The sequence below is a fragment of the Miniopterus schreibersii genome, assembly GCF_964146895.1.
Source record: "Miniopterus schreibersii genome assembly, chromosome: 22".
NCBI classification, from domain to species: Eukaryota; Metazoa; Chordata; class Mammalia; order Chiroptera; family Miniopteridae; genus Miniopterus; species Miniopterus schreibersii.
The window spans coordinates 14,760,190-14,779,415 of record NC_138124.1 but is presented as its reverse complement, the minus strand read 5'-3'; the positions used below and the strand labels follow the sequence as shown (position 1 = coordinate 14,779,415).

The 19,226-nt window shown below is 59.2% G+C and overlaps 1 protein-coding gene across 1 annotated transcript in view; it reads right to left on the bottom strand.

The window, feature by feature from the left end:
* Nucleotides 1-1,923: 1,923 nt before the first annotated feature.
* ZNF710 (zinc finger protein 710) overlaps nucleotides 1,924-19,226 on the bottom strand; it is a 40,293-nt gene continuing 22,990 nt past the window's right edge. The window contains exons 2-5 of the mRNA XM_081124529.1: nucleotides 7,889-9,377; nucleotides 5,644-5,835; nucleotides 4,541-4,715; nucleotides 1,924-2,179 (exon numbers count right to left, since the gene is read on the bottom strand). Coding sequence (XP_080980655.1) covers nucleotides 2,010-2,179; nucleotides 4,541-4,715; nucleotides 5,644-5,835; nucleotides 7,889-9,349 — 1,998 coding nt within the window. The 5' untranslated portion in view covers nucleotides 9,350-9,377 and the 3' untranslated portion in view covers nucleotides 1,924-2,009. The remainder of the gene's footprint in view (nucleotides 2,180-4,540; nucleotides 4,716-5,643; nucleotides 5,836-7,888; nucleotides 9,378-19,226) is intronic.

The window sequence follows — 19,226 nt, the reverse complement described above, 5'->3', positions numbered from 1 at the left end:
TTGGTACCAGGGGAGAAAGACGTTGTGGGAAGAGGTAGTTTGCAGGGGGTGGTGCATCTGCTCAGCAGGAGAAAATGTCTTCTACAGTGACAAGGTCACTGCCACCTGAGGGTCATCATGGCGGGCACCTGGGCGGCTGGGGGCAGGGAGGGCCTCGGGTCTGGAGAGCCACACCTGGGGAGGGGCCCCCGTTGGCCCCAGCCCTCTCATTTGTTGCTTAGTGCGAGCTGTGGCCGAGAAGGGGCGCCCGGCTGCCTGATCCCAAGGCCACCGTGTCCACCCCGTGGTCCTGATCGCAGCCACCCTGAGGCCTGGCTTGGTCCTTCACTGAGAATACAGCCTTGGAGGGGAGGGGGGAGCTGCATTTCAGAGTGGCCCCCCCACCCCCAGATGTTTTCCCCCCCAACCTGATTTCTGGGCTGAAGTTGGTGGCTTCACCTCCTTCTGTGCCTTTGGGGACAACCTTGCCTGCCCCTCCCCACTACTTAGGCCTCTGGAGGCTGGCGGGCAGGAGTCTGGGTGCCCTGGGTTCCTGAACGTGCTATTTCCCTGCCCTGGGCCTGCAGCCTTAGGTTCCAGGGGCAGGAGCCGGGGTGGGGACAGGCGATGAGAGCGGGCTGGTGAGGGGCAAGCCGCTGGCTGAGCAGTCAGCGGCTCTGGCCTCTGGTGGGTGATGAAAGTCACTGGCGAGGGGCTGGGCAGGGGGTGGAGGGCCTGTCCCTCTGTCTGTCCTGCCTCTTACCCTCCTCCTGAGGCTTCCTGCCAGCAGCAGCCCCTCCAGGCCCAAGTCCTGCCGTGTCCCTCTGGGCCAGGCGGCTCCAGGTTGGGGGGTCACAAAGCGCACACAGCACGTAAGAAAGCTTCCGTTGGGAAAAAGGAAATGATCTCCGTTAGGAAAGGTAATAGGCGACACAGTTGGAAAGGAAAAAAAATAGTCATAAATTACCTTCCAAATTACCCCCATTTGCTTTAAAAAAAAAAAAAAAAAAAATCATTTTTTCCCCTCTATGGTCTTCATTTCTTTTTTAAATGCTGCTCTTCCCGGGAGCCTGCTGACTCTTGGCCTGTCCCTGTCCTCAAAATGGATACTTGTTACGCCGTAAATAAGAAAAACGCTGTCCCCCCCTCCCCCACCCACAGGACAGCCCCCTTGGGTCCCCGGTGACCTCTTCACGGTGCCCTGGCTCCTTGCTCTAGGGGCGTCCATCTATCTGTGTCAGTGTGGCTCACGTGGGGGACCCTGGAGTGGTGCCCCCGGCTCAAGACAGAATTGAGTGGCGTTTGCTGTAAGATGGGGGCCTTCTGGGGGTTGGCTGGAGAAGGCGTTCGCTGGGGGGCTGGGCTGCACCCTGCTTTCCTGCCGGCCGGGTTGGGGGCCGCATGCACACTTGGCTCCAGGAGAGCTCGGGAGGCACCAGGAGGTAGAAGGCAGAGAGGCCCTGCCTGGCTGTCCGTGGACAGGGTGGGGAAGACGGCTCTGGGGCCTGGGCTTTTCCCAGCCCGGGGGCTAGTGGGTTGGGGTGGTTAAGTGCTGACCAGCACGGAGCTCCAACCTCCCTAGAGGCTGGCAGGGGAGATACAAGGCCTGGCTCCAGTGATCCCCCATTTCCAGTGTCAGGACCCCTGAGGGGCCATCAGCACGGCCCTGCCCACACTGGCTGCCCCAGCTCTGCCAGGCCTGGAGACACCTGAGAACCTGTGCCGTTGTGACCTGTCCCTAAATAGCCCCCACCAGCATTCCCCCCCCCCCCCTACAGGAGCAGGCCAAGGAGACGCAGACCTGGGCCTCCGCCTTCCCCTTCCTTCCCCCGCAATGCCCGGGGCCTGGGCCTGGTTCACAGCTGAGGCCAGTGGTACAGTCCATTTGGTCTAAAAGTCCCTAGTGGTGCAAATGACTCATTGGGGGAGGGGGCTCGGGACAGTGGGGCAGTAGCTTGTTTCCCAGCTGCAGGAGCGGGTGTCACCCCCACGCCCAGGCCCCCTCCCCGGTGCCGGGTGGCCCAGCTTTGCTATAGCACGTTGTAGTAGGCCATCTCCTTCATGGCCTGCTCAGTGAGGACGCTGGCCTCGGCGCCGGTGTCCACGCCGGTGTAGGCGTAGGCGGTCTCCTCGAAGTCTTCCATCTCCTGCTGGCCGTCAAGCTCGGAGGGGTCGGTGCCCGTCAGCTCCATCATGGGGTCTGCAAGAGAGAGGGGGGCACGGTTAGCCCCAGATGCCACCCCTCCTGGGAGGAGTCCGTCAGCCCCACATAGGAACCTAATGAGCTTTCTGAAGAAAGAACTAACTGCCCGGCCGGTGTGGCTCAGTGGTTGAGCGTCAACCTATGGACCTGGAGGTCACAGTTCGATTCCCGGTCAGGGCACATGCCGGGGTTTCAGGCTCCATCCCCAGCAGGAGGCAGCCGATCAATGAATCTCATCATCGATGTTTCTGTCTCTCCCTCTCCCTTCCTCTGTCTGAAATCAATAAACATATTAAAAATAAAAATAAAGAAGTAACTACCCAGTCATTGCTTCCACAGGATTCTCAGCTGCCTCTCAGGCTTCCCCCTCGGGAAGTCCCCAGGCCCTTGTGGCTGCTCTGATGGGTCAGCAGACCTGAGCCCTAGGGCTGTGCATGTGGGGGGAGGCTCGAAGGCCTGGCCTTGGCCTCTTCTTTGGGTCTTGCCTCTGTCGTCCCTCCTAAGTCACTCCACTTATTTCTTCTCTGCAATGGCCACATGAAGCTTGCTGCACTGTTTCCTGTCCCTGCATCACCCCTCATTTAGCACCTACTGCATGCCAGGCAATGCACAGACATTGGCCCCTGCATGCTCATAGCAACTCGGGAGATCACAGGGAGGTTCAGAGGTGCATCAGCTTGCCAAAAGGCACCCAGCAAGTGCTGCCAGTTTCATCCACTGTGCTGCTCTGTCTCCCCCGGCTGGGAGTTGCTGATCTCCTCTGACCTCCTGCAACATCCATGCTTTTTATTTTTTTACTTTATTATATTGATTTGAGAGAGAAAAGAGATGTTGTTCCACTTACTGATGCAGTTCATTGGTTAATTCTTGTATGTGCCCTGACCTGGGATTGAACCCACAATCTTGGCATATCGGGACCACACTCTAACCAACTGAGCTACCCGGCCAGGGCCAGCATTTGTGCTTGAAGCCAGTTCTATCCAGGGGCCTCCCTGGGCTTCGCTCTCCAAGGACAAATACACACCCAAGAGAGGTCAACACAGATGAGGCAAAAACTCTAAGAGGCCTCTTGTAACTTTGTCAACCTGAAATCACCTTCTACACTCTTACGGTTGGGACAAAAGCCAGATAGAAAACTCCACACAGGGGGCCTGGGCTGCCTTCCAGTGAGACCCGGAGGGTGGGGATCCTGAGGGATGATCTGGGGACCCTGGGCCAATGGCCACCAGGGGCTGGAGCTAGGCCTCAGTGTGCATCCTGCCCCTGTCCACCTAAGACATGGAATGTGTTTGGGGGAAGAAATGGATCCCAGACAGGGGGTGTAGCCCTGAGAAGTCTAAGGCAGGGCTTTCAACCCTGGCCCTTTTAACATTTGGGGCCGTAATTATTTGTTGTGGGGACCATCCTGTGCATCGTAGGATGTTTAGCAGCATCCCCGGCCTCTCTCAGCTCGATGCCACTAAGCATCACCCCAGCTGTAACAACCAAACATGTTTCTAGACACGGGACAAATGTCCCTTGGGGGTAAACTCACTATTCTGTTGAGAACCCCTAGTCTAAGGGCAAATCCCACCCCTTGCCCAATGAGTGGCTCAGGAATAAGCATGGGACCCACTTCTGGCTGATGAGGAAAGGCTGCCTTGTGAATCCCTGGAATGTCCTTGTTGGTTTCCTAGAGCAAAGGGGGACAGGCTCTTATGCTCCCACTGGGTGTGCAAAGGAAACACATTGCCCTGAAGGCCACTGGCAGCCACCTTGGGACCGTGAGGACAAGCACTCTTTTTGCCTTGGCCACTGGGGAGCTCAGAGCTCCCCTCTGCGTGCCTATCAGACCTCCCTCCCACGGTACATGTGCAGTTGTGACCTCACCTGGCTCTCCCTCACCTTTCCAATTGCCATTTTCCCATCTGATCCTTTCTTTCCCATTCATTTTATGGCATCTCTCGGGAATGAATAAAAAAGTTTCTTTCACTTGCTGTCTGTGTTGTGATTTGGCATGAGCTACCTAACTTCTCTGTCCTTGAGTTTCCGCATCCGCGAAACGGCGATAGTAACAGAGCCAACCTCACCGTGAGGGTCATATGAGTTAATAAAGGCCTGGCACACAGTTAGCACTCGATACACGGTATTATTTTTATTATGTTCTTCACGTGAGCCCATTTAAATCCTTTGAAGAATACATAAACGCCCCATCGTCACCGTGATGGCCCTCCAGGGTGCCCCCTCTCCAGACCTGAGCCCACCCCAGTGAAGTCTGAGGCCTGGCCAGCCTCCCGCCTCCCCTAACTGGACAGGAGGCTCCAGCCTGTGCCAGGAGAGGACCGCTCCTGCTCCGTCCGCTGCGCGTGGCCCACCCACCTTGGCTGTCCAGGCCGATGTCCATGACGCCGTGCTTGACCTTCATGTGCCGGCTCAGGTTGCCCTTGAGGTTAAACTTGCTCGAGCAGTAGGGGCACTTGAAGGGCTTGCTGCCCGCGTGCAGGTGCATGTGGCCCAGCAGGTTGTACATGCGGTTGAAGGATTTCCCGCACACCTGGAACACATCGCCGGCACCATCAGCCCACAGCGAGCCCGCCTTCCAGAACCCCGGCCCCCTGTCCACCTCCCTGGCTGGGCTGCCGTCCCCCTCACTATGGATCCCACTCATTTCGTTCTTTCCTGTGTGACCCCAGAGAGAGGCCCGAGAGGCAGAGAATGAAGCCTCCTCGCTGGTCACTGTTCCTGGGGGTCTGCCCCACACTCTGAGCTGGAGTGGCCAAAATATCACAGCTCAGATCTCCAGCTGCACCGAGTCCCCAGCCTGGGCTCTCTCCCTGTGGCTTCACCCCCCTCCCCAACTCTCAGCCCGGCCGGCGTGGCTCAGCGGTTGAGCATCGACCTATGATCCAGGAGATCTCGGTTTGATTCCTGATCACGGCACACGCCTGAATTTTGGGCTCGATCCCCAGTAGGGGGCGAGCAGGAAGCAGCCGACCAATGACTCTCATCATGAATGTTTCTCTCTCCCTCTCCCTTCCTCTCTCTGAAATCAATAAAGACTTATTTATTTGTTTATTTATTTTTTTAAATATATCTTTATTGATTTCAGAGAGAGGAAAGGCGAGGGACAGAGGGAGACAGAAACATCAATGATGAGAGAGTCATTGATCGAGCCCACAACCCGGGCATGTGCCCTGACCGGGAATCGAACCCCAATCACCTGGATCCTAGGTCGATGCTCAACCGCTGAGCCACGCCCAGCCGGGCAATAAAGACATATTTAAAAAACAACTTCAGCAGCTTGTAGGATCTGAACCCCCAGTGCCCAGTCCAGCTCCCCCAAAGCCCAGGCTGTTTCACCCAGCCAGTGCCGACTGTGTGCACTGTCCAGGCCACCTCTCGGTGGGCTTCAGCTGCTGCAGTCCTGCTGACTCCGGGCCACCCGGGGGACGGCGCCGCTTTGGGGCCCAATGGCCTGGTACCTTGCACTTGAATGGCTTCACCGGCGAGTGTACAATCATGTGGGTCTTGAGAGTCTGCTTCTGCACGAAGGTCTTGAAGCAGATGTGGCACTGGTAGGGCCGGACGCTGGTGTGGATCAGCATGTGCCGCTTCATGTTCGCCTGCAGCGTGAACTCCCGGCCGCACACCTCGCACTTGAACTCCTTCACGCCCTGCGTGGGGGGGAGAGGGGGGGAAGCAGTGGTCAGGGCACAGCCTCTGTGCAGATCCTGGGAAATGACTTCCTGGGGGTGTTCCAAACAGGCACCACTTGTTTAAAAGCACTGGGAGATCCACTGGCCAGGTCGGCTCAGTGGTTAACGAGCGTCGGCCCTCGGACTGAAGGGTCCCAGGTTCGATTCCAGCCAAGGAATCAATCCCTGGCTCGATCCCTGGCCCCAGCTGGGGTGCTTGAGGGAGCCAACCAATCGATGTGTCTCTCTCACATCGATGTTTCTCTCTCTCTCTCCTTCATTCTCTCTGAAAAAGCAATGGGAAAAAAACATCCTCCAGTGAGAATTAAAAAATAATAAAAAGAAAACCCCGGCACAATGCCGGGACAGGGCCACTGACTCCAGGAAGCCTTCCAGTATTAGGCAGTGATTGGCTGGGCCTTACTGTTTCTACCTACACACCCGCTGTCTCCTGCTCACCAGGCAAATGCTTTAGTTCATTCATTCACAGATTTAGTTCATCGACTCATTGATTCATTCAGCAGCCATCACCAGGCACCTGCCACAAAGCACCGGCATCACGCCAGGCACCCAGGGCCCAGGGCCTGCAGCCAAGAGGACCCAGCCGTAGCCTGGTGGCCGAGGATCACTTCCTCCGATCCAGGATGTGTTTTTGTCTTCAGTGCATCTCTCGGGGTCTTTTCCGTGCAACAGGCCCCTTCGAGAATTACGACGAAAGCTATGGACACCTCAGGAAAAAATGACACTCGGGCCTGTGTAGAACTGAGACCCCTCAAACTCTCAGAGCCCATCACTGCCTCCCAAGAGAGAGTTTCCCAGCTGTCCCTGGTGATAAGGGCCGCATGGAATTCTTGGTGAACCAAAAGCCCCACTCAGGCCGCTCCCTGGAGATTCCCACTCAGTGGGATTTTTGGTTTCAATAGATTCCCCAATGCAATTCCTATCCCTGATGGGGTTTGGGACAGTCGGTGCCAAGAGACAAAGACTCCAGGGAAAACCCTCTGGTCCGGGCAGCCACCCACCATGCTTTGCCATGGTCTGGAGGTGGCCCCAGAGCAGGACAGGGCGCCGTGGGCACAGGGAGTCCCCTTCATTGTATGGGGAGAAATGTGAGGGCAAAAACTGGGGAGCCGACCTCTTTGCCAGAACCCCGGTAATTCAGTAGACTCCCAGCTGGACAGTCATGTCTCCGCGGTCACGGCTGCTATCCCAACTGCTGTTGGGGACGAAGTTTCGTCTAGTAATTTAATGGTTCCCGGGCCTGTTTCTCTTACCAAGCAGGCAGGGGCGTGTCTCGAGTCTCATATGCCCGCTGGAGTCGGCAGGATGCGTGTGACCAGCAGGGGGCCCCGCCCTTTGGGAGCTCGCTCAGCTGAAATTGTACGCATTTCAGCCGACGGGAGGGACGCTTTCCAATCGGATTAGCCTTTGATTTTTTTTTTTTTGCTCTCAGCTTTCTTCACCGTATTATTTATCCTTTAACACTCTGCAGGCAGGTGGGGGCTTTCAACAGAGGAGAAAGACGGCAAATATATGGCCCCTGAGCTTGTCGCTCCTCACGCCCCCCCCCCGCCCCCGCAGACAGACCCTAATCATCAGACATCTGGTTTTTTTTTTACTTCGGGCACATTCCACGTTTACGGCTGAGCCCGGATTCAGCTTCAGGTTCCTTCTCACCGCGATGCTCTTGGCAGCTACGCCAGCACCAGTGCCCTGCACTGAAGCCTGCCAATCGTTTCCGCTCTAAGCGGAAAAACTTCCCGGGGCTGGGTTCCCGTCTCTGCAGCACCGTCCCCCCCCCCGCCCCCCGCCGGCCCCCCCAACGGTCGCATCCACCGTGAGAGATACGGACGCAAGCTTGACCTGGAGAAGTCTCCTAAGGGCACCACCACCAAGAGAGGAAGCTCGGCCCGGCCGGTGTGGCTCAGCGGTTGAGGGTTACCCTCTCAGGCCCGGGCAGAGCCCCAGGGGAAGGCAGAGAGGGAGGGACCCGGGGGGCCGAGGGAGACGCGGCCCGGCGACGGACGGCTACCTTGTGGGTGAGCGAGTGCTGCTTGAGGTGGTGGACCTGGCTGAACTCCATGCCGCACTCGGTGCACACGAAGGGCCGCACGTTCTGGTGCTTGAGCATGTGGTTCTGCAGCTGGCTGCGGTAGTGGAAGGACTTGTCGCACTCGAGGCACTGGTAGAGGGTGGGGCCCTGGTGGGAGGCCAGGTGGCGCTTGAGCTGGGTCAGGGTGGAGAAGTCCAGGCCGCACTCGACGCACACGTGGCACCGGCCGCTCTCGTGCTTCACCTCGTGGGCCTTGAGCTCGCTCGGGTAGGCGAAGCCGCGGCCGCAAAAGTGGCAGCTGTAGGGCTTGACCTCCGAGTGCAGGAGCATGTGGCGCTTGAGGTGGCTGGTCTGCGTGAAGGCCTTGTGGCACACCTGGCACTTGTGGGGCCGCGTGCCCTGGTGCGTGAGCAGGTGCGTCTGCAGGTGGCTGGGCTGCTTGAAGAGCTTGCTGCAGTGGGGGCAGGAGTGGGGCTTGATGCCGTTGTGGCCCAGGATGTGCGTCACCAGGTTGTACTTGGACGTGTAGGACTTCTCGCACATGCGGCACTGCCAGCGTTTCTGCCGGTCGCCCGCCTCCACCAGGTAGGAGTCGTCGATCTGCACGTTGATGTCCAGCCGGTCCAGCTGGGCCTTCTTGTGACGCTCCGCCGTGGAGCCGCCCGCGTCCGCCTCGAACTCGCCCGCCTCCTGCCACGCGAGGCCCGTCTCCGGCTTCACGGGCTCCGGCGACTCCAAGGCGGGGGCCTCGGGGTCGCTCAGGGGGGCCAGGTGGGGCGTTTGGAAACCGCACTCGGCGGGCAAGGCCTCGGGCCCCGGCAGGGCCATGCTGGGCTCCGGGAAAGCGTCGCGGGCCGGGGCCGGGAAGTGGGGGTCGTAGGGGGCCACGTCCAGCTCTGGCCGCGGGGCTCGGGGCAGGGGCCGCAGCGTCCGGGGCTTGCGGCTGAAGGCGCTCAGGTCGATCATCTTGACGGCGCTGCTCTGCACCAGGGCCTCGCAGCCCCCGCCGGCCGCCTGGGCCGGGGCCTCCGCCGGGCCTGCGCCCTTGTCGTCGTCGCCGGGCACGGACACCTCGTAGACCTCGCGTTCCTCCTCCTCCGCCTTCTCAAACTTGACCTTGGGCACCAGCCGCACCGGGGGCCGCGTCTTCCGCCGGGTGTGCTTCTCCAGGGCCGCCTCCACCTCCAGCACCTCTTCCTCCGCCGGCTCCTCCAGGGCGCGCCCGTTGCAGGCCAGCTGGTAGACGTCGGGGCCCGGGGGCCCGGGCTCCCCCATGGAAGCCCCCGACAGCTCGGGCCCCAGGTCCGGGTAGAAGGCTTCGGCGCTTATGGTGGCTCCAAAGAGCTCATTTTCCGAGACCAGGCCCAGCACGGCGGCCTGAGCCAAGGACAGCACCACCACGGCGTCCGTCTGTGTCCCTGAGTCCATGAAGCCCTCCATCCCTGGGCGGCTGGCTAGGAGGGCATCGCTGCGGGCAAGGGGGAGAAGGGAACATTAGTGCTGCGGGCTCGCTGGGCACAGAGACAGGCGACAGGCGGACACACAGTCAGCAAGCGGTGGCTCATTTGGGGTGCGTGGGGCCCTGACGTCTTTCTACTCCTGCCTTGGGAACAGGACACACATGACGACGGGGGGCAGCCACCCCCTCTGTGGATCTGCCCATCTCCTCCATCTCCCAGGGGGACCCTGCGTAAGCCCCGCCCCCCGCCCCCCTTTGCTGGCCTCAGTCTTCCCATCTGTAAAACGGGGAGGCTACATTTCCTCTGCGGTTCCCCAGCTATATCCCGCACGCCCTTCCGAGCTCCTCCAAGATCTCCCTCGAAAACGGCGACCACCAAAGCGCCTTCTGTTTTTAAAAGTAGATTTTTTTTAGAAAAGCCCATCTTCTCAAAGGTACAGGGCAGCACTCCTCACTCCAACACACCCGCTGGCCCCACCGGCTTTGTTGCCAGGGTGATTAATTTTGCGCAGACCTTGAGACTACAGCGAGGTGCTAAACAACTGTCACCATTTGTAACGGCTTGTCCATATGAATGAGGCGTTTTGGTTCTGCCAAGAATACATATTGGGCAAAAACAAGGCAACGCACAAAAATAAATGAGGGGCCAAGGCCGACCTCAGACAGTGGCTCCCACCGGGCGCCCCTCGTGCTAAATGACGGATCCACCCCGGGTCGTGGGTCCTGATTAGCTACGTGTGACACATTTAAATAGCTAAATGTATACCGATTAAAATGATAATCCCATTTATACGTTGGAATTCCTTGTAAGAGTTGAAAGAAGGGTTTGGGGAAGGCTGATGTGTTTGAAACGACTGTCTGGAACGAAGGCGCTGGCCCCCAGCGTCTCAGCCATACTCTGATTTACAGGCTCTTTAAAAAGCCGGCGTGGCCCCCAGACCCCGAATGCATGGGCCTCCTACCTTCCCAGGGGCACCAGCCCCAGCAGCGGGGCCTCCCACCCTCGGTGCCCTTTCCCCAAACCTGCCGAGCTCCTGGCTCCTCCCACGGGCCTCCCAAAACTCCACCTGTTCCTGGGGCTCCTCTGGCCCCCCCCCACCCCCCCGCCAGCCCGGTGCCCTCTCCAGGCCTCTCCACGCGTTTGGTGGCTCCGAGGGGGCAGTGCCCAGATGTGGGAGGGCCTCTACCCCGGCCTGAGCTGGACACTCATGAATTAAACCCCCGCTCCCAGCTCAGAGCCTTGCTCCTGGGAGGCGCGCCATAGGGACAGAAGGGCATTGCTGGGGTGGCTCCTGCCTGCCTCGCCGGCACCCCTCCCAGGGCCACGGTTGGCAGGTTGGCGCAGGGCCCATCAGCGAGGGGCCCTTCCTCAGGAAACAGGCCCTGGTCTGGTGTCTCCCTCCCCCCACAGGCCAGTGGAACCTCCCCTTCCTGAAGCCGGCTAAAAATAAAATACCCCAGACAGGAATTCAGCCTCCTTGAAACGGACACTATGAGACTAAACTATTAAGCTTTAAAGTGGGGCTCTCGTGGAAGTGGGGGGTGAGGGGGTTCAGAAGGAACAATCCCCTGGCTTGGGGCTCAGGGCCTACCTGGAACAGGCTGGAGGGGCTAAACGTGGTTCAGAGCCCACCCCCAGCCCCCCGTGGGAAAGTCAGGCAGCTTAGCCTCAAGTCCCAGCTGTGTCACTTACAAGTGACTGAGCAATGTCATTTCAAAGTCACTCCTGCGCCTCAGTGTCCCCATCTGAAAATGGGAATGAAAACCCTGCCCGTGGAAGGGCTGTGGGAACCCAGGTTGTAACTCAGGTGAAGGGGCTCAGCTTCTTGTAAAGCCCTCAGCAGATATCAAGAATCACTCTTGCCCTAGACGGTCTGGCTCAGTGGTTAGAGCATCGGCCGAAGGGTCCCAGGTTCGATTCTAGCCAAGGGCACGTACCTCGGGGCACGTACTTTGGTTGCAGGTTCGATTCCCGGCCCTGGTTGGGGTGCATGCCGGAGGCAAACAATTGATGTGTCTCTCTCACATCAATGTTTCTCTCTCTCTCTCTCTCTCCACCCCCTTCAACTTTCTGAAAAGCAATGGAAAAAAATATCCTTAGGTGAGAATTTAAAAAATAAAAATACAAAAATCACTCGGATTATCTGCCCAGATCTCTGGAAGGAGTCCTTTCTGAAAAAAGCCACAGAGCTGAGAGACTTCTCCATTCTGGGGCCCAGAGTTCAGCTAAGGTTTGGGGTCACCCTGCGGACAACCTCGAGAAACGGAGGAGTCACTCGCCCATTCGGGCAACGAACACTATTTGCTGAGTCCCTGCTCGGGGTCAGGCCCTGTGCCTGGAGATGCAGGTGGAGAGGCGGAGGGGCCCCGGGCGTCCTCACGGAGACCACAGAGAAGACCCCTGTGCCCAAGACAGCCCCTCGGTGGGGGCGCGTCACTGCCTCCGGTCACAGCGACCCGCATGACACAGCACCCGGCAGCACCCACCTGGGGCGGCCCTCATATCCGCTGTGGGTTTACGCAGACAACGAGCTCGGCATTTTTTTTTTCAAGACTTCCCCCAGTGTCAAGGCCAGGGGGAGGGGAGGGGAGGCTCCTATGGTGGGGACTTGGCCCCGAGTTCTGAGTTCAAATCCAGACTCTGCCCTTTTGTAGCCGGGACACATCCCATCGCCGGGAGAGCTAGCTTTCCCCTATCAGGTGCTCGCCCTAGGTGAGCCATTTAATCATAAAGCAACCCCATGGGGCTGAGGGTGGGGGGGGGGTGTACCCCATTTCACAACCCAGGGATCAGGGGCCTGCTCACGTGTTCACAGGGCCCTATTTTCTGCCGGCAGAGCGGGGTCTGCGCCAGGCCCGGCCCCGTCGGCCCCATCGGCTGTGTGACCTGGGAGGTCACACCCTGCTCCCCGCAGGTGCTGAGGGGTCAGCAGGCGCGCCCCCCGTGACGTCGCCGGGCTTGCTGGTGCAGCCAGGCAGGCCGTGTGCGTGCATGTGTGTGTGTGCGTGTGCATGTGTGTGTGCGTGTGTGCGTGTGCAGGAAGGGCTGTTTGCTGAGACAGAGGCCAAGAAAAAGAAGGGGAATCTAATTTGCCTGCATTCCGCATGCGTGTTCTGCCTGTCACGCATGGAAATGACTAGCGGGAAGCTGGGGGCCCTGCAGCCCTGACGTCCCTCTTCTCCCCCTTCCTCCCGGGCCATCCTTTTGGTCCCCCCCACGCCCCCCTCATCTGGCTCCTTCTCACAGGCTACAACCCTCCTGTTTCAGGCCCTGCAGAGCCTGCCAGGTTCTCACCACCCCGTGTGCCAGGGCAGGGCCCCGGGTGTCCTCAGCCTGGGGGCCCCCTTGGGGCACCTCCCTTCTCGGGGCGAGGCCTCCCCCCACCGCTGGTGCTGCAGACTCTGCCCCACGTCCAAGGGGGAGAGGGGCTCAGGCTGGAGAGGAGCTCAGGCTGCCCTTGGCTGTGAGACGAGGGGTGTCCATGGAGGGATGCCCATCGGACGCAGCTCGGCCCCCTACGGACGGTCCCCGGGGCGCACAGAAAGGAGACGGCAAAGGCAGGGAAACAGAGGAAACCGAATAGCTGCTTGATTATCGTTTAAAGACTTGTGCTGGGAGTGGGGGAAGGAAGGACACAGCAGAGGGAGAGGGAAGGGGGGGAGAGAGGAGAGAGCATGAGGAGGGAAGAGGGGAGCCAGAGGGATAGAGGAGGGAGGGAGGGAGGGAGGGGAGGAGGGAGGGAGGGAGCGAGGGAGAGAAACAAACAAAAGCAGAGGGGGAAGGGGAAGGAGAGGAGAGGAGAGGAGAGGGGAGGAAATGGCGGTGGGGTGACAGCAGAGGCCAGGCCCTGGGGAGGGACCAGAGTCTCGGGGCTGAGGCCCAGCAGGGACCCAGAGCTCTCACTGCTGCTCAGCTACTTCTATGACCACTGACACCCGCCTGCCAAATGAACCAATGACTGATTGGCTGGGTGAGCCTGGACAATCCGTCGGAGCAGCCTCGGTTTCCTCATCTGTAAATGGGGCCCAAGGGGCTTCTGGGACCCCTGAGGGCGGGTTAATCCTGGGCCTTGCTGCCTGTCATGGGAGTCCCCTCCCCAGGAAGGGACAGCACCTCCTCTCACCCTGAGGATATTTTTTCCACTGCTTTTCAGAAAGAGTGGTGGGGGGTGGGTGGGGATAGAAACATCGATGTGAGAGAGACACATTGACTGGCTGCCTCCCACACATGCCCTTGGCCGAAATCGAACCCAGGACCCCTCAGTCCTCGGACCGACGCTCTAACCACTGAGCCAAACCGGCCAGGGCCCACCCCATGCTCTTTTTAAAAAAGCTCCTGGTCTCGTCACTGCAACCCTCCAGGCATCCCTGCTCTGACAGCAGGAGAGGGCCTCAGGGAACCTGGGCGTCCCTGGATCACAGACGGTGGGCGCCGAGCTCAGGTGTCCGCGCTCGAGGCCTGGTCTGATCGGGGCTGGCGAGACTAGACCCACTTTTGAAGGAGGAACCAACAGGACCTGCCTGAATCGTAGACTAACTCCCACCACCACCATCTCAAAACCCAAGTGGCACTGAGGAGCGCTGGGGTCTGGCTCCGGCTGCCCTTTCTGCCCTGTCACCAGCCGCACCACCTGTCCTGTTGGCGTTGGGGGGGGTATGTCTGGGCCCTTTGTCCCCCAGCGGCCCCAGGCTCCCAGAGAAGGTGAACCTGCAGTGGGCAGGGAGTGGACACGGCTGTAAAAAAACCACTCGTGGGACTTCAACGACTTAACGGTGACAGGAGAGGAAGTGAAAGCGAAAGCTGACGGCCACGCAAACCCCAGGCTCCTTGCTGCAGTCTCACTTCTGCAGCGGATGGGGGGGCCGTGGGGAGGGGGGCCGGGCTAAGTGTGGGAGTCTCTTCCTTAGAGGATTCTCTCTGCCTCAGCTAGCTTCCCCTTTTCTCTGCGGACGGATCTGCTGAGCCACCAAGGCAGGGCCACCCGCCCACAAACCACACGGGGGGCCTGGTGTTCGCTCTGCCGGCCACTTCTTTCTATAGATAAGGCCACTGAGGCTCAGGGAAGGGAAGGGGACAGGTCCGAGGCTGCACAGTGACATGGAGAAGCAAAGGACTGGAATGCAGGGTGCTGGCCTGGTGCTGGCCTAGACGCCCACCCTCGGCCACAGGTCCTATAGGGTGAAGTTCTCCAGCCTGTCCCTCCATGAAGCTTGCTGCCCCTCTCTAGCTGTTTCCTACCTCAGGGCCTTTGCACAGGCTGATCCCTCTGCCAGGACCGCCCTTCTATGCACTGGGTGAATATCCTCGTGGGGCAGGGCGGGGGCCTCTCCCACAGCCTGAGGACGGCAGGTTAATTTTATGTGTGACTCGGCTAGGCCGTGGTGCCCAGCTGTTTGGTCAAAGGCTAACGTCGGGGTCGCCATGAGCTACTTGTCGGTGGGATTAGCGTCTACCCCCATCGACTTCAAGGAAAGCCGATTACCCTTCCTAACGTGGGCAGGTCTCACCCAATCCGCTGAAGCCTTCAGAGCAAAACTGAAGTTCCCAGACAAGGATTTCTGCCTCAAGACCACATCGCCATGGAAAACCCGACTGAGCTTCCAGCCAGCCCTGCAGGTTTTGGACTCGCCAGCCCCCACAATCGCGCGAGCCAATGCCTAAAAATAAACCTCTCTCTCTGTGTGTGTGTATATATATCCTACTGGTTCTGTTCTCTGGAGAACCCCGATACAATCACACCGATTCACAATCTTATCTGTTTACGGGTCACAGGGGAGCATACTGGGCCTAAGAGAAGGAGGGGGGCGGAATGCAGTCACCGAGGGGCCCTAGCATGAGTGAATGAATGAGACACAGGGGAAATCCTTGCCTGAGCGCTTTACAAATGTGCTCGCCTCCTTCCCAGACCTGCCTCCACCCCAGGGCACCCTCCAGGCTGCAGAGGAGAATTGCTCTGGCACATGCCCAGGGCTGGGCCTAGGAGCTCCGACTCTCCCCGCCAGGCACCCTCTGGACACCCTTCCCTTGAGCTTCGGAACCAGTGCCATCCCCAGGGGCAGGGGCGGGGGCAGGGACAGTGGGCCTCGTGTCTCAGGAAGGCCCGGCGCCTTTCCTTCAACCCCACAAGCAAAACAGCGCATCCGTGTCCCGTGCAGGTTCACTACTCGGGACCCAAAGACCACCAGCTTGACCAGACAGGGACAGACAAACAAACCAAACCCGGCCTCTCAAGTTCACGGGACAGATATAAGCACCACCGGGAAGGAACCAACCCCAGGGGCGTTTATCGGGCTTGGATTTTTAGGCCCTGTGACGAGCGCACGCAATTTCTAGGCTTCCAGGGTGGGGAGCCCCACTTCCATTTCGCAGGTGTGGAAACTGAGGCTCAGGGAGAGGCCGTCCCTGCAGGCAGCTCCCTCCACCCTGCCAGGTCCAGGCGGGGATGAGTTTCCTGGGCCGTGTCCTTCTTCCCCTGCCAGCCTCAGTTTCCCCACACTGGGGCCTGATCCAGCCCTGGGAGCCCCTCACGGCTTCCCTTCCTGCTCAGCGAGCGGGCCTCGGCCCCTCCCTCGCTGAGCCCTCAGCCCCCTCCATCCCGCCTTCCTCTCCCTCCATCATTCCTCCCTCCTCCCGTTTCCCTGGCAACCCCACCCTCCCACCCTCCGCTCCGCCGCTCCGTGGTCCTGCCTCCCCATCTTTTCCCTCTCTCATCTCTTCCCTCGTCGCAGTGTATGGTCCCTGTCCCGGACCCCCCCTGTCCTTTGCTTCTGGTCTCTGGCTCCTTTTTATCTCCTTCAGTGCTCTCTTGTCATCTCAGGGCGACATTTATTTATCTCTTGCTTAAAAAAAAAAAAAAAGAGGGAGGAAGGAGGGAAAAGAAACCCCATTTCATCAACCCTGCTTCTATAGTTCAGTCCCAGGCTCCTTTCTCTCGGGTCATCTCTGAGGGTCAACTTGGAAGTCCCAGAATGGACCCCCTGCCTGGAACCGTGCAGGCTCGCTATTGATCTCACCCGCAGGGCGAGGGATCACTGGGGGAGACACCCTGGGGGGCTGGGCTGAGGATCCACTGCTGGGAATCCCTCAGGATGAAGCCAGCACAGGACCTAGATGGTAAATGAACGGGGCCCAGGCTCCATCCTCGGTGCTGACCCAGCAGGAACTCACAGCAGCCCAGGGAAGCCCACCCAGGGCCCCTCCAGGCCCCACCCGCCTGGTGGGAATGAGACACAGCAGCTGCTCAGGGTACCCGGCGCCTCACACTCCAAACAGGATGGTGAGACTCATCCAGGCTTCACAATTCGCTCTTTACCGTCTACCCCAAAGTCCTGGGATCCAAAGGTCCCTCAGGATACAGCCGGGCCCAGGGTCCAGGCCTGCTGAGCCCATGGGTGGCCAACGGCTCACCAGCTCTTCCTCTCTCCTAAAAGGCTGGTTTAGCACCTCGGGGACCCCAGGAGCAGGACACAAGGAGGTAGAAACGGGAGGCAGAGATGGGGAAGGACAGCCCTCCATTCAAACCCCGCTCTGCCAGTTTGAGCTGAAGGGCCTCGGGTGAGTCCCTCAATCTCCCCAGGACTCAGTTTCCTTATCTGTGAGCCAGGGATAGTGACATAAAAAGCGTCTACCAAGAATCGAGCTCGTCCTTCCAGCCCGGCTTGTATCCGAGGAGACCATGGATAGAAAGCGTGGGATCTTGAAAAACAAAAACCCGCTTTCCAGAGAAGGAAGGGAAACCGAGGCACAGAGGAGCTGTGACCTGCCCAAGGTCACAGACATACCAGAGGACAGGTGGGAGTTCTTGGATCTAACTTAAATGCGCTCTGACCGGGCTGGGGAATCCAACGTGCCACCCAGGTCCGTGTGCCCTTGACCGGAAATCGAACCCATGACCCTTCGATGCTGGGGCCGGCGCTCTAACCACTGAGCAGCCCCAGCCAGGGCTGAATGCTTTGCTTTTACTCTAAAAGAGATATCAAGGCTGGTGCATAGTGAGGACTCTGTTACTGGGCTGGGCTGGTGCCGGCTGCAGGTGAGACACAGAGATCTCCACCTCCAGAGACCTCGCAGTTTGCTTAGAGAGACAAGACTAAGAACCACGAAACAGCAGAGCAAAACACCAGACAGGAAGCGAGCGCTAAGCATGTGGGGTGCCACAAGTGGACGGCGTCCCGTAGCTTTTTTGCTTTTTTTTCTTTTTTTTTTTCTTTTTAAGCGTCAGGGGTCAGGAACATTGTCCCATGTGAACTGGCACTTAGGAGGCAGCAGAGGCTCAGAGCCCCACCCACCCCTGCCCATAGGCCTGTGTGCACCCGTCTCCCCCTCTGGGACATGGGATCACGGCCCCCACTTCCCAGAGCCGCTGGGAGGGTCAACTGAGCCCATCAGCCCAGTGAGCGTGGTCATCGGGGGTGCTTAGCACCCCAAAGTCGGGCGCAGGGGACCGGGAGGCCTAGCAATGGGAGAGCCTGGCTAGGACCCCCCTCCCTCAACATATGGAGGGGGAGCTGAAGGGGGCCTGCCCCAGCTGGAGGCACAGGAGAGCAGTAGGCAGAAGAGGTGCCAAGCGGAGCGGGCGAGGAGTGTGGCCTGGGCACGGAGCCCTCTCCCTGTCTCTCAGCCGCCAGCCTGCATGCATCCCGGGCCTCCATCCCAGCAGCGCCCCTGGCAGCCCCGCCTCCCGAAGCTGCCGTGGTGATCAACATTTATTTTACAGTCACCCACACGCCCGCCTCGAGTACGGATCTGTGCCAGGAGAGGAGTCAAGAATGCCTCTCTCATTCACGGAATGCCTCGGTGCATCTCCGGGGGGCGGGGGGAGGGACAGCTGGCGGAACGTTGGGGCTGACAGAGTACACACGCACACACACACGCACGCACGCACGCATGCAGACATCACACACACACAGGCTGCAAGCCGCCACCAGCAGGAGGAGTGACGCGAAGCTCCATTTCTCAGTCGCCTAACAGGCGATACATTCATGCAGTAAGTCCAGCGACAGGACGCACGGGAGGGGTGGAAGCCCTGTGTGCACACCTGTGTGGCGGCAGGGACAGGCGGGCAGTGTCCTGGGCGGCCCCGGAGCACTCGGGGCCAGATCTGGGTGCCAAAGAGCAGGATAAAACACAAGCTGTTCGGGGACTCAGAAAGGCAGGCCAGGCAGGGAAACAAGCAGGCCCATTTCCCGGGCACAGCCCTCTACAGTTTGCAAAGCCCTTTCCTGGCACGATGCCACTGAGTGGGTGGTGCTTTTGCTCCCGTTCCGCAGATCACCAAAGCCCAACCCCAGGAGACCGGCCGGCCTGTGCCAACTCTAAGTTCATTATCCAACTTAGCACTGACCGACCACGGTGTGTGTGTGGCTGGTACTCACACAAATAAAGAAACGGAGGCACGGAAAGGTTAAGAACGCCTCTAGAGCAGGGCCCCCTGGGACCGCTTCCACATGGACAAGGGCATCATTTAGAAACTTTTACAGCCATTTGACATCGCTGTGACGCCCGGGCAGGGTTGATAAAACATTGGTCTTCGAGGATTAGAGATACTAATTTAAGAAACAGGATGAGCCCGGCCGGCGTGGCTCAGCGGTTGAGCATTGACCCATGAACCAGGAGGTCACGGTTCGATTCCCGGTCAGGGCACAGGCCCGGGGTGCAGGCTCCTCGATCCCCAGCAGGGGGCGAGCAGGAGGCAGCGGATCAATGACTCATCATTGATGTTTCTCTCTCTCTCCCTCTCCCTTCCTCTCTCTGAAATCAATAAAAACATTTTTTTTTTTTTTTAAAAAAAGAAACTTTTATAGCCACTTGACATGGCTGTGACATCCGGGCACAGCTGATAAGATATTGGTCAGCAA